We start from the raw sequence: 22,266 nt of genomic DNA on the forward strand, positions 1-22,266 counted from the left end.
TAAACCTCCACCATGTATATCTCACTAGGTCAGGATATTAAACCTCCACTATGTATATCTCACTAGGTCAGGGTATTAAACCTCCTCCATGTATATCTCACTAGGTCAGGGTATTAAACCTCCTCCATGTATATCTCACTAGGTCAGGATATTAAACCTCCATGTATATCTCACTAGGTCAGGATATTAAACCTCCTCCATCTATATCTCACTACGTCAGGATATTAAACCTCCATGTATATCTCACTAGGTCAGGGTATTAAACCTCCATATATATCTCACTAGGTCAGGATATTAAACCTCCATGTATATCTCACTAGGTCAGGGTATTAAAACCTCCATGTATATCTCACTAGGTCAGGATATTAAACCTCCTCCATGTATATCTCACTAGGTCAGGATATTAAACCTCCTCCATGTATATCTCACTAGGTCAGGATATTAAACCTCCATGTATATCTCACTAGGTCAGGATATTAAACCTCCTCCATGTATATCTCACTAGGTCAGAATATTAAACCTCTTCCATGTATATCTCACTAGGTCAGGATATTAAACCTCCTCCATGTATATCTCACTACGTCAGGATATTAAACCTCCTCCATGTATATCTCACTAGGTCAGGATATTAAACCTCCTCCATGTATATCTCACTACGTCAGGATATTAAACCTCCTCCATGTATATCTCACTACGTCAGGATATTAAACCTCCTCCATGTATATCTCACTAGGTCAGGATATTAAACCTCCTCCATGTATATCTCACTAGGTCAGGATATTAAACCTCCATGTATATCTCACTAGGTCAGGATATTAAACCTCCATGTATATCTCACTAGGTCAGGATATTAAACCTCCTCCATGTATATCTCACTAGGTCAGGGTATTAAACCTCCATGTATATCTCACTAGTTCAGGATATTAAACCTCCATGTATATCTCACTAGGTCAGGGTATTAAAACCTCCATGTATATCTCACTAGGTCAGGATATTAAACCTCCTCCATGTATATCTCACTAGGTCAGGATATTAAACCTCCATATATATCTCACTAGGTCAGGGTATTAAACCTCCTCCATGTATATCTCACTAGGTCAGGATATTAAACCTCCTCCATGTATATCTCACTAGGTCAGGATATTAAACCTCCATATATATCTCACTAGGTCAGGATATTAAACCTCCATATATATCTCACTAGGTCAGGATATTAAACCTCCATATATATCTCACTAGGTCAGGATGTTAAACCTCCATATATCCACTAGTTCCAATATATCCATGACATTCGTGATTTCCTTAAGTGCATGAGGTTGATAGGTTGTAGTGTGGTTTCCTTTACGATCCATAGAGATATTTAAAACCATATTATAATCTCCCACCATAATAATTTATTTTATTTATTTTTTATTTTATTTAACTAGGCAAGTCAGTTAAGAACAAATTCTTATTTACAATGATGGCCTACCAAAAGGAAAAAGGCCTCCTGCGGGGAGGAGGATTAAAAATACAAAAAATGTAATAAAATACCAATATAGGACAAAACACATATCATGACAAGAGAGACAACACAACACTACATAAAGACAGCCCTAAGACAACATCATAGCAAAGCAGCAACACATGACAACACAGCATGGTAGCAAAACCACATGACAACAACATGGTAGCAACACAGCATCAAACATTGTACAAACATTATTGGGCACAGACAACAGCACAAAGGGCAAGAAGGCAGAGACAACAATACATCACAGAAAACAGCCACACATGTCAGTAAGTGTCCATGTTTGAGTCTTTGAATGAAGAGCTGTGTTTGTTGCAGCTCGTTCCAGTCGCTAGCTGATCATCATTATTTAGACCGTATAGGTTAATGAGCCATATCTGTTTATGGTCAAATAACCTATTTAAAATCATCCATCTACCTTAAGGATCTGTTTGGACAATTTGCACATTCAGATCAAAATTACTGTTAATTAATATCATCACCCCTTTTGATTTTCTTTGCCCATGGGAGAAGTATATTTCACCCCCAGTCCTTTTTCCACACAGCTTCATCTAACATTGCTGAATGAGTTTCCTGTAAACAATAGATATTATATTCCTTCTCTTTTAGCCAGGTAAATACTGATTGTCTTTTCATATTATCTGCTAAGCCATTACAGTTATAACTGGCTATACTTATTTCACCATAATGAGATACAAATTTCAATTCTATGTTTGTAAACTCACCATTAAAAAGTATCATAGTGACTGAGTGTCCGTATAGCTGTACTGTGATATTTACATTGCTACTTGAGGCGTTTTGTTTGTGCTGGCTAACTGTTGTTCCTGCCATCTGCTGTGTGCTCTCCTAGGTGGGCGTGGGTGTTACAAGACGCCCTGGGCATAGCCTTCTGTCTCTACATGCTCAAGACTATCAGACTGCCCACGTTTAAGGTGCATACACCATTTTAATGTTTTATTTAACTAGGCAAGTCAGTTAAGAACTAATTCTTATTTACAATGACGGCCTACACCGGCCAAACCCGGACGATGCTGGGTCAATTGTGTGCCTCCATATGGGACTCCCAATCACAGCCGGTTGTGATAGAGCCTGGATTCGAATCAGGGTGTCTATAATGACGCCTCTAGCACTGAGATGCAGTGCCTTAGGCTGCTGCGCCACTCAGGAGCCCACCAGTATAGAGATCCTATAATGATATAGTTTGTATGATTCTATATGTACAGTTGAAGTCGGAAGTTTACATACACCTTAGCCAAATACATATAAACTCAGTTTTTCACAAATCCTAGTAATTATTCCCTGTCTTAGGTCAGTTAGGATCACAAATTTATTTTAAGAATGTGAATGTCAGAATAATAGCAGAGAGAATGATTTATGTCAGCTTTTATTTCTTTCATCACATTGCCAGTGGGTCAGAAGTTTACATACACTCAATTAGTATTTGGTAGCATTGCTTTTAAATTGTTTAACTTGGGTCAAACGTTTCTGGTAGCCTCCACAAGCTTCCCACTATAAGTTGGGTGGATTTTGGTCCATTCCTCCTGACAGAGCTGGTGTAACTGAGTCAGGTTTGTAGGCCTCCTTGCTTGCACACGCTTTTTCAGTTCTGCCCACAAATATTCTATAGGATTGAAGTCAGGGCTTTGTGATGGCCACTCCAATACCTTGACTTTGTTGTCCTTAAGCCATTTTGCCACAACTTTGGAAGTATGCTTGGGGTCATTGTCCATTTGCGACCAAGCTTTAACTTCCTGACTGATGTCTTGAGATGTTGCTTCAATATATCCACATACTTTTCCTACCTCATGATGCCATCTATTTTGTGAAGTGCACCAGTCCCTCCTGCAGCAAAGCACCCCACAATATTATGTTGCCACACCCGTGCTGCACGGTTGGGATGGTGTGCTTCGGCTTGCAAGCCTCCCCCTTTTTCCTCCAAACATAACGATGGTCATTATGGCCAAACGGTTCTATTTTTGTTTCATCAGACCAGAGAACATTTCTCCAAAAAGTACGTTCTTTGTCCCCATGTGCAGTTGCAAACTGTAGTCTGACTTTTTTTATGGCGGGTTTGGAGCAGTGGCTTCTTCCTTGCTGAGCGGCCTTTCAGGTTATGTCGATATAGGACTCATTTTACTGTGGATATAGATACTTCTGTACCTGTTACCTCCAGCATCTTCACAAGGTCCTTTGCTGCTGTTCTGGAATTGATTTGCACTTTTCGCACCAAAGTACGTTCATCTCTAGGAGACAGAACACGTCTCCTACCTGAGCGGTATGACGGCTGCGTTGTCCCATGGTGTTTATACTTGCGTACTATTGTTTGTACAGAGGAACTTGGTACCTTCAGGCGTTTGGAAATTGCTCCCAAGGATGAACCAGACTTGTGAAGGTCTACAATTTTTTTTCTGGGGTCTTGGTTGATTTCTTTTGATTTTCCCATGATGTCAAGCAAAGAGACACTAAGTTTGAAGGTAGGCCTTGAAATACATCCACAGGTACACCTCCAATTGACTCAGGCTAATTTACATCATTTATCAGAAGCTTCTAAAGCTATGACATCATTTTCTGGAATTTTCCAAGCTGTTTATTAAAGGCACAGTCAACTTAGTGTATGTAAACTTCTGATCCACTGGAATTGTGATACATTGAATTATAAGTGAAATAATCTGTCTGTAAACAATTGTTGGAAAAATGACTTGTGTCACGCACAAAGTAGATGTCCTAACCGACTTGCCAAAACTATAGTTTGTTAACAAGAAATTTGTGGAGTGGTTGAAAAACGAGTTTTAATGACTCCAACTTAAGTGTATGTAAACTTCCGACTTCAACTGTAATTCAATCAATACACGTAGATGGATCATTGTGTAACAGGGCGGAAGGTAGCCGAGCGGTGGGCCAGCAACCAAAATGTTGCTAGTTCGATTCCCAGAGCCGACAAGGTAAAAAAAAAATATTTATGTGCCCTTGAGCAAGGCACTTATCCCTAATTGCTCCAGGATCTACATTGATAATGGCAGTTCCTGGCTGTGACCCCACTCTCCGAGTTGGGATATTACAAAAAATAAAATAAAAAACATTTCCAATTCACACATGCGTATTAATACACACTTGTACATGTGTGAAATAGGACAAATACAAGCACTAACTAAATGATTATATAACATACTGACCATAGAAGTAGAATCACTAGAAAGGGAATATCCCGTTCAAGTCAATGGATATATGTGTGTCATTTTAAAGTGGTACTGACCACATTAACTAGCTAGGGCCAGGAGTTGTACTGATGATCATGCATGTGTGTGTTAATGACCAGGAGTTTTTTTCCCGACCCCGTGACAAGCAGTGACCTCTCTATCTAACCTCATTGAACAACATCCATAAGCTGGAAAAGTGGTATTAATGTCTTCTTCTTCTTCCATGTGTTCTGCTCCAGGCCTGCACCATGCTGCTGGTGACTCTGTTTGTCTACGATGTTTTCTTTGTTTTTATTACTCCTCTCTTTACCAAGGTACGTCACAGTGGAGCCCCTCCTTTTAAATAGGAAATATTGATACCTTTTAATTATAAGGCGCTTTTTGTTACAGGATACATTTCTGATATTTTGACCAATTATTGTCAAAAAGCTGATCTGATTGGTCAAAAGACCAATTACTGAAAAAAGATAAGACTTAGGCGGTGCTATACAGGCGGTGCTAAACAGTGCCTTCAGAAAGTATTCCTTCTTTTCACTCTGTCATTTAGGTTAGTATTGTGGAGTAACTACAATGTTGTTGATCCATCCTGTTTTCTCATATCACAGCCAATAAACTCTGAAACTGTTTTAAAGTTACCATTGGCCTCATAACTGAGTTAGGAAGGACGCCTTTATCTTTGTAGTGACTGGGTGTATAGATAATTAATAACTTCACCATGCTCGAAGGGAGATTCAATGTCAATTTATTTTTTACCCATCTACCAATAGGTGCCCTTCTTTGCCTGGCATTGGAAAACCTCCCTGGTCTTTGTGCTTGAATATGTGTTTTAAATTCACTGCTCGACTGAGGGACCGTACAGATAATTGTATGTATGGAGTACAGAGATTAAGTTAGTCATTAAAAAATCATGTTAAACACTATTATTGCACACAGAGTGAGTCCATGCAACTTATTATGTGACTTGATAAGCACATTTTTACTCCTGAACTTAATTAGGCTTGCCATAACAAAAGGGTGTGAATACTTTCTGAACGCAATGTATGTGCTATACATGAAGGAGTAACTAACTGGCTAGATAAATGGACTACATTATCAGTGTTTCCCAAACTCGGTCCTGGGGCCCCCGCTTGGGTGAACTTTTTTTCCCCCCCTAGTACTACACAATTGATTCAAAAAACCAAGTCATCATCAAGCTTTGTTTGTTTGAATCAGCTGTATAGTGCTAGTGCAAAAAACAACACGTGCACCTAGTGGGGGCCCCGGGACCAAGTTTGGGAAACCCTGCATTAAGCCACTACCATGTTGTTGTCCTGTGTTTGTCTCCTCAGAGTGGTCATAGTATTATGGTGGAGGTGGCGGCTGGGCCCTCTGACTCCTCCACACATGAAAAGGTACAGTAGGCATCGATTTGATTTGATTAGGTCTCATATGACAGTTGTTCTTTCACTTGAACTGATGTAACAATAGAAGGCTGTAATGATGTAACTAATAGAGGATGCTCACTGTCCTTGCTGGCCTTCCTCCAGCTTCCTATGGTGCTCAAAGTGCCCCGCCTCAACTCCTCCCCTCTGGCTCTGTGTGACAGGCCCTTTTCTCTGCTTGGATTTGGCGACATCTTAGTACCAGGTAATACTACTCTACTATACTCTACTACTGTACTGTACTCTATTACTGTACTATAGTCTACTACTGTACTGTACTCTATTACTGTACTATAGTCTACTACTGTACTGTACTCTACTACTGTACTGTACTCTACTACTGTACTGTACTCTACTACTGTACTATAGTCTACTACTGTACTATACTCTATTACTGTACTATAGTCTACTACTGTACGGAGCTGTGAAGGGAACGGCACCTCCATACCTTCAGGCTCTGATCAGGCCCTACACCCAAACAAGGGCACTGCGTTCATCCACCACTGGCCTGCTGGCCCCCCTACCTCTGAGGAAGCACAGTTCCCGCTCAGCCCAGTCAAAACTGTTTGCTGCTCTGGCACCCCAATGGTGGAACAAGCTCCTTCACGACGCCAGGACAGCGGAGTCAATCATCACCTTCCGGAGACACCTGAAACCCCACCTCTTTAAGGAATACCTAGGATAGGATAAAGTAATCCTTCTAACCCCCCCCCCCCCCTTAAAAGATTTAGATGCACTATTGTAAAGTGGTTGTTCCACTGGATATCATAAGGTGAATGCACCATTTTGTAAGTCGCTCTGGATAAGAGCGTCTGCTAAATGACTTAAATGTAATGTAATGTACTGTACTGTACTCTACTACTGTACTATAGTCTACGACTGTACTCTACTGTTGTAGTCTCCTACTGTACTGTACTCTATTACTGTACTATAGTCTACTACTGTACTATACTCTACTACTGTACTGTACTCTATTACTGTACTATAGTCTACTACTGTACTATACTCTACTACTGTACTGTACTCTATTACTGTACTATAGTCTACTACTGTACTGTACTCTACTACTGTACTATAGTCTACTACTGTACTGTACTCTACTACTGTACTATAGTCTACTAATGTACTATACTCTACTGTTGTAGTCTCCTACTGTACTGTACTCTATTACTGTACTATAGTCTACTACTAACTCCTGTTATCGTATAATATCTAACTCCTGTTATCGTGTAATATCTAACTCCTGTTAGCGTATAATATCTAACTCCTGTTATCGTATAATATCTAACTCCTGTTAGCGTATAATATCTAACTCCTGTTAGCGTATAATATCTAACTCCTGTTAGCGTATAATATCTAACTCCTGTTATCGTATAATATCAAACTCCTGTTAGCGTATAATATCAAACTCCTGTTAGCGTATAATATCTAACTCCTGTTAGCGTATAATATCTAACTCCTGTTATCGTACAATATCTAACTCCTGTTATCGTACAATATCTAACTCCTGTTATCGTATAATATCTAACTCCTGTTATCGTATAATATCTAACTCCTGTTATCGTATAATATCTAACTCCTGTTAGCGTATAATATCTAACTCCTGTTAGCGTATAATATCTAACTCCTGTTAGCGTATAATATCTAACTCCTGTTAGCGTATAATATCTAACTCCTGTTAGCGTATAATATCTAACTCCTGTTAGCGTATAATATCTAACTCCTGTTATCGTACAATATCTAACTCCTGTTATCGTATAATATCTAACTCCTGTTAGCGTATAATATCTAACTCCTGTTAGCGTATAATATCTAACTCCTGTTAGCGTATAATATCTAACTCCTGTTATCGTACAATATCTAACTCCTGTTATCGTACAATATCTAACTCCTGTTAGCGTATAATATCTAACTCCTGTTAGCGTATAATATCTAACTCCTGTTAGCGTATAATATCTAACTCCTGTTATCGTACAATATCTAACTCCTGTTATCGTATAATATCTAACTCCTGTTAGCGTATAATATCTAACTCCTGTTAGCGTATAATATCTAACTCCTGTTAGCGTATAATATCTAACTCCTGTTAGCCTATCTTTCTATGGCGAGATATCTGCACTCGTCTCTGTTGATCTGACCATGTTCCTTCTTTTTCAGGTCTGCTGATAGCCTACTGTCACAGGTTTGACATCCTAATGCAGTCCTCACGGTTCTATTTCCTGGCCTGCACTATCGGTAAGACCAACACATTTCCATTGTCTTTTTGATAGTCAAAAACTTAATTTGTGTGTAGAGTCTTTTATAACAGCTAGTATTTGTTCCAAACAAGCAGTAACATACCTGCTTCATTCTCCCTCCCCCCTCCACCCACTCTCCTCTCCCTCCTCTCTCTCCCCCTCCACCCACTCTCCTGTCCCTCCTCTCTCTCCCCCTCCACCCACTCTCCTCTCCCTCCTCTCTCTCCCCCTCCACCCACTCTCCTCTCCCTCCTCTCTCTCCCCCTGCACCCACTCTCCTCTCCCTCCTCTCTCTCCCCCTCCAACCACTCTCTCTTTCCCCCTCCACCCACTCTCCTCTCCCCCTCCACCCACTCTCCTCTCCCTCCTCTCTCTCTGTCCTCCCTGAAGGTTATGGTGTTGGGCTGCTCATCACCTTCGTAGCTCTGGCCCTGATGCAGATGGGTCAGCCGGCCCTGTTATACCTGGTGCCTTGCACCCTCCTCTCCAGCCTGGCGGTGGCGCTGTGGCGCAAAGAGCTGCCATTATTCTGGACAGGAAGTGGATTTGTGGTGATTACCAGTTTGATATGAGTGCCTTCTTCTTCTACGGAAAGAAACATTTCTAGTGTTATGTAACACAAAGTAAACCTAGAATTTAAAGTTGAGTACCGTAACCCCGAAAACAGATATAATCCGCTTCTTCGTTCCAACATGCTGTTTCTGTTTGCTGTCCCCCTGCTCTGCTCCGTCCCTTCCTGTTCTATACTGTCATTTTACTGTGGATTCTCTGCTTTGCTGCTGAGGGCTCCAGGGTCTGTGTCTGTCACCCGCCTGTATTCTCTCATTGTATTCCTCTGCTCCTAGATAAGTGTCATATTGTCTTAATAGATTGTCCTGTGGTGTTAGAATAGATGCTTCTAGGGTCATTAAACACCATTGGTAGGTAGAGTCATGATGAATTCACACATTGACAACATTAATAGTATCTGGTGATGACAAGGGGAGTGTACAGAACTGGCTCTCACCCATTTTCTCTGAACTGCAAATTGTGACAATGCTTCTATAAGCTACTGGGTTTGAATATGGTGTGAAACGATGTGCTCTGAAGCAACTTTCCTTCCTGAGAATGTTTTTCCCCTCTGTGTGTCTGAGGTAGCCTGGTCCCCAAATATGTTTGTGCTGTATGGCCAACCCAGGGCACCAGTTTTATCTGAGGTGTTTTCTAGCTCAATGTACAGCCATACCTCTGCTAACGGTCTACCAGGCTGGCTATCACATTCCTCCAGTCAGTGGTGATTCTAGTGAAGGACAACAACCACATGATAGAAAAACCACCAAGGCTTTATTTAAGCCGATTGATCCACTTCAGAGGAATGGCTGTGTATTTTGTTGGCATCCTGCATAAACAATCTTATCTGTGTGCCTATTGTTGTCAATAGTCTGTCTAACAGACTTGTTCCACAGTGGTCTGATGTCTCCACTCTGTTTATCCCTCTCAGCCTCCCATAGTTCTGCAACCAATCAACTGTATGCAAACCCCAGGACCACCCACAGAGGACCCCCTCACCAATCCTGAGCCACAAGGTCCTGATGCAACCAATCAGAGTGAGGACACTCCCCTTCCAGAGAAGGAGGCCAGCAAATCAGAGTAAAGGACTTCTAGGATGCCAATTTCTTATTCATTTCATTTTATTTTTGACACATAGGATCTCAATGGAACGCTATAAGTTCTTAACAAATTATAAACATTTCAGTGCACTTGGTGTGAAAAAGGGTAAGAAAAGGACTGACGGGAGAGAGGGAGGGCACTCAGCCTACAGTGGCAGTTCTTCAACGTGTGAAACACCTTGGGGTCAGCAGGATCAGCTCTGGCTAGGAGTCCTGGATGATGCGTTGTAGACTAAGATCAAAGAGCACAACATACACAGCCCCGACTGCGACCTACGCTGACTTAACGCCCCTCTCATGAGTTTTATCATCCTGTCACATAAAATAGATGTTCTGTCTCCAAACTCTCCTGTCCTCCATTCTTTACTTGATCATTTATCCCAGCAGTACTACGCAGAATAGCAGTCAACAAGCTCCGCAACTAGAAGGTCAATGTGTTGCAGTCCTACATCAGAAGCTCTGTCGGTCAGCTTATTCCCATTTTTTCTTCTCCTTTATTAAGTACCATGAAGAAGAAGAACCACACTATGGCCTGTCCCTCTGTTTATGAAAGATGACGGAAGTATCTACCGTACATACCCTTTATCATGTGGTGCTATCATGGATTCTCAACTACCTAAAAGGTATAGAATGATTATTGATTTAGGGCATCGAGGGGCGGTTTCCTTGTGGACTAAAAAGCAAGCTTAATGGAGAATCTCCATGTAAATTGTTATAAATCCTGGATAAAAGGCTTAATCCGTGTCCGGGAAACCTTCTCCAATAGTTTTTTGATTGGTTTAAATCTGACCTTATGACCTTTTGTTTTTGCATGCTATGGGTTTGGTTTAGACCAGGCTGTCAACAATAGTGTGTGGTTTATATAGTAGCTTACACACTGTCTTTATATAATACTAAGGGTGCAACAGTTAATGTTGTCCACACCGTTTCTCTAGTAGATTTTGTGGTCCCATTTTCCATTAGGTGTAAAACCCATGTATTTATGTGCTAGATACATACAGTAGTAGATATGTGTAATTACATTGTAGGCAGCTAGGTTCAAATAGTACTTAAACATGTTTAACAGTTTTTAAAGTTGTAACTAATTAATTACACGAACTACTTACTGGTATGTAACTACCATGTGAACACATGGGTTATAAGGAGACCTAATGTAGAGCAACCGATTTTGGTTATATAATTCATATTGTCTTAATGGGGTTTTGGCCTTACTGGTGTCCATGGTTACAATTGGAATGTCTCTGTCTCTGTGCATAGTGCTTTATGAAGACAGAGTACTGTATTCAAGTGTTAGTTTATGTTTCTTAATTAAACTATGATAAGTGATCATTTTTGTTGTTTGGGGGGAGGGGTGAGGTTGTCTCATGATAATAAACTCAGCAAAAAAAGGAACGTCCTCTCACTGTCAACTATGTTTATTTTCAGCAAACTTAACATGTGTAAATATTTGTATGAACATAACAAGATTCAACAACTGAGACAAACTGAACAAGTTCCACAGACATGTGACTAACAGAAATTGAATAATGTGTCCCTGAACAAAGGGGGGGGGTCAAAATCAAAAGTAACAGTCAGTATCTGGTGTGGCCACCAGCTGCATTAAGTACTGCAGTGCATCTCCACCTCATGGACTGCACCAGATTTGCCAGTTCTTGCTGTGAGATGTTACACCACTCTTCCACCAAGGCACCTGCAAGTTCCTGGACGTGCTCAATGGGATTGAGATCTGGGCTCTTCACTGGCCATGGCAGAACACTGACATTCCTGTCTTGCAGGAAATCATGCACAGAACGAGCAGTATGGCTGGTGGCATTGTCATGCTGGAGGGTCATGTCAGGATTAGCCTGCAGGAAGGGTACCACATGAGGGAGGAGGATGTCTTCCCTGTAACGCACAGCGTTGAGATTGCCTGCAATGACAACAAGCTCAGTCTGATGATGCTGTGACACACGACGGACAGTCCACCTCCAAATCGATCCCGCTCCAGAGTACCGGCCTCCGTGTAACGCTCATTCCTTCGACGATAAACGCGAATCTGACCATCACCCCTGGTAAGACAAAACCACGACTCGACAGTGAAGAGCACTTTTTGCCAGTCCTGTCTGGTCCAGCGACGGTGGGTTTTTGCCCATAGTCGACGTTGTTGCCGGTGATGTCTGGTGAGGACCTGCCTTACAACAGGCCTACAAGCCCTCAGTCCAGCCTCTCTCAGCCTATTGTGGACAGTCTGAGCACTGATGGAGGGATTGTGCGTTGTCCGTCCTGTCTCCCTGTAGCGCTGTCTTAGGCGTCTCACAGTACGGACATTGCAATTTATTGCCCTGGCCACATCTGCAGTCCTCATGCCTCCTTGCAGCATGCCTAAGGCATGTTCACGCAGATGAGCAGGGACCCTGGGCATCTTTCTTTTGGTGTTTTTCAGAGTCAGTAGAAAGGCCTCTTTAGTGTTCTAAGTTTTCATAACTGTGACCGTAATTGCCTACCGTCTAAGCTGTTAGTGTCTTAACAACCATTCCACAGGTGCATGTTAATTGTTTATGGTTCATTGAACAAACATGGGAAACAGTGTTTAAACCCTTTACAATGAAGATCTGTGAAGTTATTTGGATTTTTTACAAATTATCTTTGAAAGACAGGGTCCTGAAAAAGTAGTTTCTTTTTTTTTGCTGAGTTTATAATCGTCTCAATTCTCCAGTGACTTTTTTTTATTTTACTCATTATATTTGCTAAATATTTTGTGTGTGTGTGTGCATCCCAAATGGCACCCTGTTTCCTTTATAGTGCACTACTTTTGGACCAGGGTCCATTTGGGACGCACCCAGTGCTTGACTTAGGCAGGAGCTCTCCGGAACTGAATACCAGCACCTCAGATGTTTCTACTGTTTCAGTTCCTGCACCTCTGATAGAAAATTAGGTTAAAAGTATTGTGGAGTTCCCGCACCTAAATATAAACAGTACCGGTACCTATACTAAACAAAAAATACAATATTTAAAGTGTTGGTCCCGTGTTTCATTAGTTGAAATAAAAGAAACCAGAAATATTTCCTACACACAAAATGCTTATTTCTCAAAAACGTTGTGCACAAATTTGTTTACGTCCCTGTTAGTGAGCATTTATCCTTTTCCAAGATAATCCATCCACCTGACAGGTGTGGCATATCAAGAAGCTGATTAAACAGCATGATCATTACAGGTGCACCTTGTGCTGGGGACAATAAAAGGCCAGTCAAAAATAATAATTTGCACCAAAGAAAACAAGTGATAGACAACAATACAGAAAAACGAATGAAATAAAAAACGGTGTGGAGATGTAGGCTTATATGAAAACCACACCACGATATACAATACATATGTACAAAATAAAAAAGATTTGTTAAAACAGATAAAACCTACTAATTATAAATGTATAAAGAAAGTGATCAGTAATCACGAAAAATGTACAGTTCTAACACACAACGCAATGCCACAGATAAAGTTTTGAGGGAGCGTGCAATTGGCATGCTGACTGCAGGACTGTCCGCCAGAGCTATTGCCAGAGAATGTTAATTTCTCTACCATAAGCCGCCTCCAATGTCATTTTTAGAGAATTTTGCAGTACGTCTAACCGGCCGCACAACCACAGACCACTTGTAACCACGCCAGCCCAGGACCTCCACATCCGTCTTCTTCACCTGCGGGATCATCTAAGACCAGCCACCCGGACAGCTGATGAAACTGAGGAGTGTTTCTGTCTGTAATAAAGGCCTTTTGTGGGGAAAAACTCATTCTGATTGGCTGGGCCTGGCTCCCCAGTGGGTGGGCCTATGCCCTCCCAGGCCCACCCATGGCTGCACCCCTACCCAGTCATGTGAAATCCATAGATTAGGGCCAAATTAATTAATTTCAATTGACTGATTTCCTTATATGAACTGTAACTCAGTAAAATCTTTGAAATTGTTGCATGTTGCGTTTATATTGTTGTTCAGGATAGTTTGAGCATACAATATAGCTCAGTATTTGCATTATTTATTTTATACTGTCTTTTTTGCTCATCTTTACCAAGGGATCCAATAATTCCGGACCCCACTGTATATTCCGTAGCTAAACAAAGTAGATGTTTGGTTTTAGTTGTTCCCGTTCATTTAATCACAGCCACGAGTCCATAAACACAGGAAGGACCTGGTCAGTACTGGAAATATAGGTGGTGTTCCCCTGCATCAACCAATGGTTGTGTGCCAAGTTATCGACTGTGCCGTCGGGCACCAGATTGCTATAACATGAGGTTAGCTGATGCGTAAAATACCTATCAAGGCGTAAGATCTGGCATGTGTCAACAACATATGAGTAGAGGAACACCCCTGTGTTAACAGTCTGCTAGAGGTCAAAGGTTAGGGGTCAGAGATAAGAAGTCAAGAGTCTTGACGGAAGAAGCCTTTTGGTTAGGGAGAGTGCCCTGTCAGATTCATCCGCACACTATTTTTCAGCCAATGACATGAGATATTCACCAGGGTTATTTGATGTCGTTACCAGGTGGTTTTTAAACATCTGAGGAGGAATACGCCAAAATAAAGAAACAAAGCATTTCATCCTCTGCATGGCTTCGTCATTGGCAAACTCAGAATTATAGTCACCATTCTTCTTCTGTTGCTAATATAAAACGTTCAGTTGGTGGTATATGACCTGGCAGTAGCTAGAGTTGTACTGCAGCTGAATATGAATGACCCTTTTCATTCTGGCCCCATCTCAAATAACACTCTCACAGCAGTCAGACTCTCTAGCCTTCTCCCCACAATGTGTGCCTGCCTTGCTGGTGAGATGAGAGCCAAGGGAGGCTCTGCAGTGCTGTGTGAATCATAAGTTCTGAATGGAGAGTCTGTCTGACTGGGAGAGTCACTCCGGGAGCCGGTGGAGACTTGATCAGCGCTAACGGGCAGGACCAGGCAACCAGGTAGTGACAGGGCATCAAGTCTCCACCGGGGAGAAGGGGGAGAAGGGGAGAAGGCTAGAGAGTCCACCCGGGAGAAGGCTAGAGAGTCTGACTGCTGTGAGAGTGTTATTTGAGACGGGCCAGAATGAAAAGGGTCATTCATATTCAGCTGCAGTACAACTCTAGCTACTGCCAGGTCATATACCACCAACTGAACGTTTTATATTAGCAACAGAAGAATGGTGACTATAATTCTGAGGTTGCCGGTCAGAGGGGTGTGACCTCTGACCTCATCCAAGTGTTTTGAAGCGAGAGGATGTAAGGAATCAAGGAAATACAATTGAGATTCACCCATTGAGGGTCTGAACTGGAGGCAAAACATACACAACTAACTATTACAGGACAGGCTACTGTTCTATTCTGGTGGGGGACGACAGAACCGCTTTGTCCTTGCTCTGCTTCACTGCTATTTCAAACTGGACATGGGATGGGAGGAAGTGAGTCATTCGGAGGTGACATTGAGGCCGGGGATTCAATCCGATTACGCCAATGCAGCTTTTAAAGGAAACTATTGGATTGAATCCTGGCCTGACTTGATTGAGCCCTCATTCTAGAAACAAACAGGTAAGGCTGATTACAGGCATCATAATTATTTTTTATTCCTTCCATCGGCTGTGGATGGGAACCACAACAATTCACCAGGACATCAACATCACAGCAGAATGTCCAGACCAAATATATATAAATATATATATATTTAAGCAATAAGGCCAGATGAGGTGTGGTATATGGCCAATATACCACAAACCCTAGAGGTGCCTTATTGCTATTATAAACTGGTTACCAACGTAATTAGAGCAGTAAAAACAAATGTTTTGTCATATGTGTTCTAATTCTATTCCCAGACGGTGTTCACTGGAAACTGTGTAACCATGAGCAACATACTTCACAAATCCTTCCAAACATCCTCCCGATAGAAAACAACATTGTTCAAAAAATTCCTTGGTTCCCGGAACATAATCTTTTGACAGTTACACGATGAGGAAAACCATCCGGCAAAACGATTTGTCTCTTGTTCAAAGTGCAGACATAAGAGAGTTCTAACATTTCACTCACACACAAGCTTTCCTGTCGTAAAACTAAACTAAAACTTGACTGACAACAATCCATGTTGATATGGTGTGGAGAAAGCTGTCTGCGTTCAACAGTCCACAAAAATGTCATGAAACCCTCTCCTGTATACTTCATAACAAAAATCACAAAACGGCATAAACCACAGTACAATTGGCATAATTTAGTACAGTAGTCATTATTATTCACAGTGTTAAAATACACCATAATTCCCATACCATAAGGGCCCATTTCCCAGACACAGATTAAGCCTAGTCTTGGACAAAAAAAAATAAAAAAATGGGAGAATCTCAATTGAGAATCTTTTTTAGTCCTGGACTTAGCTTAATCTGCGTCTGGTAAACTGGCCATAAAAGTTTTACACCTCACAGCTCAATGAACATTTACTTCCATACATTCTATGACATGAAGAAATATAATACGAGGAACAGGTCAATTCAGATTAAAAGGAGTTTCTTATGCGCTCTGAGATAACGTGCTTGGCACCTCAGATCTGTAAACAATTAATAGTAATAACCAGCTTCCTAACGTGAATTTAAATCATCTTTAAAAAGGCTTAAAAAGATAAAGACTTGAGTGCAGAGAGAGTTTAGAGACAAGCACTCAATAAAGTACCAGCAATTAGAAAAGCCCAATCACAAAAAAAATAATACATAAATCACATCTTTACTGTGAACAGAGCTTTGGCGGGCCAAATATAATCACTCGTGGGCCGGTTTTAGCACATGGGCCGCCAGTTTCAGAGCCCTGGCATAGGGCCTATTAGTTATGGTTTTGGTCTCGCCCTGTGTCGCCCTGTGTCCTTACAGGTAGATAACGTGTTCCTTGGTTGGTTTGCTTGCTATGTCTTTGGGGAAGGGTGGAGGGGGAGGTGGAGGTTCGGGTGGAGGGACGTGGCTCTGGTTATTACTCCTCATGCTGCTGCTGGACGACAGGGTCTGGGAGGGCTTAGCGTTGGACAGGGGCTCTGGAGGACTGAAGAAACAATCTGAAGAGGCATAACAACATACGGTTAAACTTAATCATTGTGTGTGTTAATTTAGTTCCTGAGATGTTAAAACAGTAAAAAAAATCTGACGATATGTATCTGGAACTCCCAAGGTTTTCGTCTTAGATGATTGGTAGGTCCAGTGAGAGCTGTTACCTGATTGGTAGAATCAGCGAGGGCTCTTACCTGATTGGTAGAATCAGCAAGGGCTCTTACCTGATTGGTAGAATCAGCAAGGGCTCTTACCTGATTGGTAGAATCAGCAAGGGCTCTTACCTGATTGGTAGAATCAGCAAGGGCTCTTACCTGATTGGTAGAATCAGTGAGGGCTCTTACCTGATTGGTAGTATCAGTAAGGGGTTTTACCTGATGTGGTTTCTGTGAGGGCTCTTACCTAATTGGTAGTTTCTCTGTGGGCTCACAGTCTTCTTCCCTCTCAGACTCTGGCTCTCATTTCCTGTCACTCTGATCGGCACCACCTGAGACATTTCTATGGACGCTGCAGGAGGAAAGACAACAATGCATCAGAACTATGGAGATCAGTGGAGGCTGCTGAGAGGAGGACGGCTCATAATAATGTCTGGAACAGAGCAAATGGAATGTAACATATAGAAACAATGTGTTTGATACCATTCCAGTGATCCCACTCCAGCCATTACCACAAACCCATCCTCCCAATTTAGGTGCCACCAACCTCCTGTGGTGGAGATATACGCCCACTGCTTTAACAGATCATAGAAAATATCAATATGGGGTAAATGTTATGATTTCCCCTAGCACAGTTGAGGTCAAGAGGAAAGAGTAGGACTTCACAACAAGTGCCTCAGTACATGACAAATAAACGGAAGGTTTGAGATTATAGGAGTGCCGTGTACAGTTCTGACCTGCGCCGTGTACTACTGAGCCGTGTTCTATTCTGTTCTGACCTGCGCCGTGTTCTATTCTGTTCTGACCTGCGCCGTGTTCTATTCTGTTCTGACCTGCGCCGTGTTCTGACCTGCGCCGTGTTCTATTCTGTTCTGACCTGCGCCGTGTTCTGACCTGCGCCGTGTTCTATTCTGTTCTGACCTGCGCCGTGTTCTATTCTGTTCTGACCTGCGCCGTGTTCTGACCTGCGCCATGTTCTATTCTGTTCTGACCTGCGCCGTGTTCTATTCTGTTCTGACCTGCGCCGTGTTCTGACCTGCGCCGTGTTCTATTCTGTTCTGACCTGCGCCGTGTTCTGACCTGCGCCGTGTTCTATTCTGTTCTGACCTGCGCCGTGTTCTATTCTGTTCTGACCTGCGCCGTGTTCTGACCTGCGCCGTGTTCTATTCTGTTCTGACCTGCGCCGTGTTCTATTCTGTTCTGACCTGCGCCGTGTTCTGACCTGCGCCGTGTTCTATTCTGTTCTGACCTGCGCCGTGTTCTGACCTGCGCCGTGCTCTACTGAGCCGTGTTCTACTGAGCCGTGTTCTACTGAGCCGTGTTCTACTGAGCCGTGTTCTACTGAGCCGTGTTCTGACCTGCGCTGTGATTGCGCTTGTGGTGGGACCTCTTCTTACTGCTCTTCTCCTTGCCCTTGTTGCCGAGGACAGCCAGCTTGGTGGGTATCTGCTGTTGCACGGCCCCTGGTTTGTGAACCACCTGGTTGGTTGTGCTGATCAGGTGGATGGGGAACTCCGTTTTAGCGGGCCCGGGGCTGATGCTCTCCCTGCGAGGGGGCACCTAAGATACGATAACGTAAAGTTATGAATATAACTGTAAATGAACTACTGGAAAATGAGTTACAACACACAGCTATGGAGATCTAACTGGCAAGAGTGTTGTACCGAGTGCACCGAATGGGAACTTTACTGTCCATTTACATGGAAATTCAGCATGCAAAATACACAATATCAATACACTATTGAACAACACGTACAATAGAAAAACACTGGGAAGTGAGCACACATTCACGTAGTTTTTACATTTTACATTTTTACATTTTAGTCATTTAGCAGACGCTCTTATCCAGAGCGACTTACAGTAGTGAATGCATACATTTCATACATTTTTTTTTTCTGTGCTGGCCCCCCGTGGGAAACGAACCCACAACCCTGGTGTTGCAAACACCATGCTCTACCAACTGAGCTACAGGGAAGGCCGTTGGTTAGGGTTGACAAATACTGGTAACTTGACAAAGTACTATTTCCTGATTCCAGGAATCCTCTAACTGGGATTTCTAGAAAACCATGGTAGGTACAGTGCATTTGGAAAGTATTCAGACCCCTCGACTTTTTCCACATTTTGTTACGTTACAGCCTTATTCTAAAATGGATTCAATCTATTTTTCCCCTCATCAATCTACACACAATAGCCCATAATGACAAAGCAAAAACAGGTTTTTAGAAATTTGTGCAAATTTATAACAAATAAAAAACTGAAATACCTTATTTACATAAGTTTTCAGACCCTTTGCTATGATACTCGAAATTGAGCTCAGGTGCATCCTGTTTCCATTGATCATCCTTGAGATGTTTCTACAACTTGATTGGAGTCCACCTGTGGTAAATTCAATTGATTGGGCATGCTTTAGAAAGGCACACACCTGTCTATATAAGGTCCCACAGTTGACGGTGCATGTCAGAGCAAAAACCAAGCCATGAGGTCGAAGGAATTGTTGAAGGTCCCCAAGAACACAGTGGCCTCCATCATTAAATGGAAGAAGTTTGGAACCACCAAGACTCTTCCTAGAGCTGGCTGCCCGGCCAAACTAAGCAATCGGGGGAGAAAGGCCCTGGTCCCGATGGTCACTCTGACAGAGATCCAGAGTTCCTCTGCGGAGATGGGAGAACCTTCCAGAAGGAAAACCATATGTACAGCACTCCACCAATTAGGCCTTTATGGTTCAATGGCCAGACGGAAGCCACTCCTCAGTAAAAGGCACGTGACAGCCCGCTTGGAGTTTGTCAAAAGGCACCTAAAGGATTCTCATACAATGGGAAACCAGATTTTATGGTCTGATGAAACCAAGATTGAACTTTAGGAGGAAACCTGGCACCAACCCTACGGTGAAGCATGGTGGTGGCAGCATCATGCTGTGGGGATGTTTTTCAGCAGCAGGGACTGGGAGACTAGTCAGGATCAAGGGAAAGATGAACAGAGCAAAGTACAGAGATCCTTGATGAAAACCTGCTCCAGAGCACTCAGGACCTCAGACTGGGGTGAAGGTTCACCTTTTAACAGGACAACGACCCTAAGCACACAACCAAGACAACGCAAGAGTGGGTTCGGGACAAGTCTCTGAATGTCCTTGAGTGGCCTAGCCAGAGCCCGGACTTGAACCCGATCATACATCTCTGGAGAAACCTGAAAATAGCTGTGCAGCGACACTCCCCATCCAACCTGACAGAGCTTGAGAGGATCTGCAGAGAAGAATGAGTGGAACTCCGCAAATACAGGTGTGCCAATAAAGTACTGAGTACAGGGTCTCAACACTTATGTAAATGTGATATTTCAGTTGAATTTGTTATAAAATTTGCTAAAATTTCTAAAAACCTATTTTTGCTTTGTCATTATGGGGTAATGTGTGTAGATTGATGAGGGGAAAAAACGATGTATTCAATTTTAGAATAAGGCTATCATGTAAAAAAAATGTGGAAGAAGTCAAGGGGTCTGAATACTTTCTGAAGGCACTGTCCTATTACGTCCTGTGTGACTCACCTCTGGGGGCTGCTCCAGGAAAATGTTGGTGGCTACAGAGAGGCTGGGGGGAACGAGGACCTTGGGGATCTGGATCACCTCTCTTCCCTTCATCCAATCAGCCGTCAGGTCCCTTCGGAAGGACTGGGAGAAGGGAGGATCCCCTCGGAAGGACTGGGAGAAGGGAGGATCCCCTCGGAAGGACTGGGAGAAGGGGAGAGCCTGAGGAGAAGAGTAGAATGTCCGGATGATGTAAACATCTACAAATACATCAACAACAGCTCCTCACACTGTTGGTCCTCAGTTCTTAACGACCACACCACATCCCCACCTGCTGAGCTTTGAAGTTAAAACTCCCAGGGTTGGTGATGGTCTTGTTCTGCTTCAACTTCATCTGTGTATCGAGGTGTTCCTTCTGTTTTTCCACCGTCCTCATTGACTCCCTCAGCCTCTCCAGATCCTGTTGGTACGTTACATGACAAAGGGAAATTAATTTAAATAAACCATTTTGTCACATACACCGGATAAGTGCAGTGAAATGTGTTGTTTTACAGGGTCAGCCATAGTAGTTCGGCGCCCCTGAAGCAAATTAGGGATAAGTGCCTTGCTCAAGGGCACTGACAGATTTTTCACCATGTCGACTCGAGTATTCGAACCAGCAACCTTTCGGTTACTTGTCCACTGCTCTGACTGCTAGGCTACCTGCCACTGTCAGCAACATACCACCCTACATCTGATTACTGGCTTGCCTCTGAAGCTATGCAGGGTTGGTCCTGGTCGGTCCCTGCATGGGAGACCAGATGCTGCTGGAAGTGGTGTTGGAGGGCAGGTAGGGGTCACTCTTCCCTCTGGTCTTCTTACAGTCTACTATCCATACATTTTGTCAGTCACCGTGCACTCCTTATAAATATCTCAGTCTTAATGAAGAGCTTGGTGTGTTCAGTTAAAACCAGATCTGGAATTGAGGGGTTATGTGAGGGTACAGTATGTGAGGGTATTGTGGCTGTTGTTAAAGGAAATGGCTGAAAGCATAGGCCCCTTTGTTAGTCTAAGATGTATTTTTTAGAGACCTGATTATATAACAACGCTTTAGTTCACAATTTTCCCGAGCGGCAAAGACCCTGGTTCCATTCCAGGCTGTATCACAGCAGTCTAAGACCCTGGTTCCATTCCAGGCTGTATCGCAGCGGTCTAAGACCCTGGTTCCATTCCAGGCTGTATCGCAGCGGTCTAAGACCCTGGTTCCATTCCAGGCTGTATCGCAGCGGTCTAAGACCCTGGTTCCATTCCAGGCTGTATCACAGCGGTCTAAGACACTGGTTCCATTCCAGACTATATCACAGCAGTCTAAGACCCTGGTTCCATTCCAGGCTGTATCACAGCGGTCTAAGACCCTGGTTCCATTCCAGGCTGTATCACAGCGGTCTAAGACCCTGGTTCCATTCCAGGCTGTATCACAGCGGTCTAAGACCCTGGTTCCATTCCAGGCTGTATCACAGCAGTCTAAGACACTACAGACACCCTGGTTCCATTCCATCTCAGTGCTAGAGGCGTCACTACAGAC

General features: G+C 42.9%; 2 protein-coding genes across 5 annotated transcripts in view; one reads left to right on the plus strand and one right to left on the minus strand.

Moving 5' to 3' along the window:
- The window catches only part of sppl2 (signal peptide peptidase-like 2), a 30,521-nt gene extending 19,115 nt beyond the window's left edge, over positions 1–11,406 (plus strand). Inside the window, exons 9-15 of one of the 2 annotated variants that reach the window (XR_001320517.2) lie at positions 2,361–2,442; positions 4,947–5,021; positions 6,036–6,098; positions 6,234–6,333; positions 8,286–8,363; positions 8,756–9,006; positions 9,846–10,119. Coding sequence is in view for 1 of the 2 variants with exons in the window: in NM_001140333.1 (NP_001133805.1) it covers positions 2,361–2,442; positions 4,947–5,021; positions 6,036–6,098; positions 6,234–6,333; positions 8,286–8,363; positions 8,756–8,916; positions 9,846–9,998 (712 nt within the window). In the remaining variant the exon portion in view is untranslated. 2 annotated transcript variants of the gene reach the window in all.
- Positions 11,407–15,554: 4,148 nt separating this feature from the next.
- LOC106569603 (rho guanine nucleotide exchange factor 18) overlaps positions 15,555–22,266 on the minus strand; it is a 37,962-nt gene continuing 31,250 nt past the window's right edge. For 2 of the 3 annotated variants that reach the window (XM_014141128.2, XM_014141127.2), the window contains exons 18-22: positions 21,034–21,162; positions 20,724–20,924; positions 18,545–18,746; positions 17,434–17,538; positions 15,555–17,039 (exon numbers count right to left, since the gene is read on the minus strand). In XM_014141128.2, the coding sequence (XP_013996603.1) occupies positions 16,855–17,039; positions 17,434–17,538; positions 18,545–18,746; positions 20,724–20,924; positions 21,034–21,162 (822 nt within the window). In that variant the 3' untranslated portion in view covers positions 15,555–16,854. The remainder of the gene's footprint in view (positions 17,040–17,433; positions 17,539–18,544; positions 18,747–20,723; positions 20,925–21,033; positions 21,163–22,266) is intronic. The other variant, XM_014141130.2, reaches the window with a different exon arrangement.

Source organism: Salmo salar, chromosome ssa14, assembly GCF_905237065.1.
Source record: "Salmo salar chromosome ssa14, Ssal_v3.1, whole genome shotgun sequence".
Lineage (NCBI taxonomy): Eukaryota > Metazoa > Chordata > Actinopteri > Salmoniformes > Salmonidae > Salmo > Salmo salar.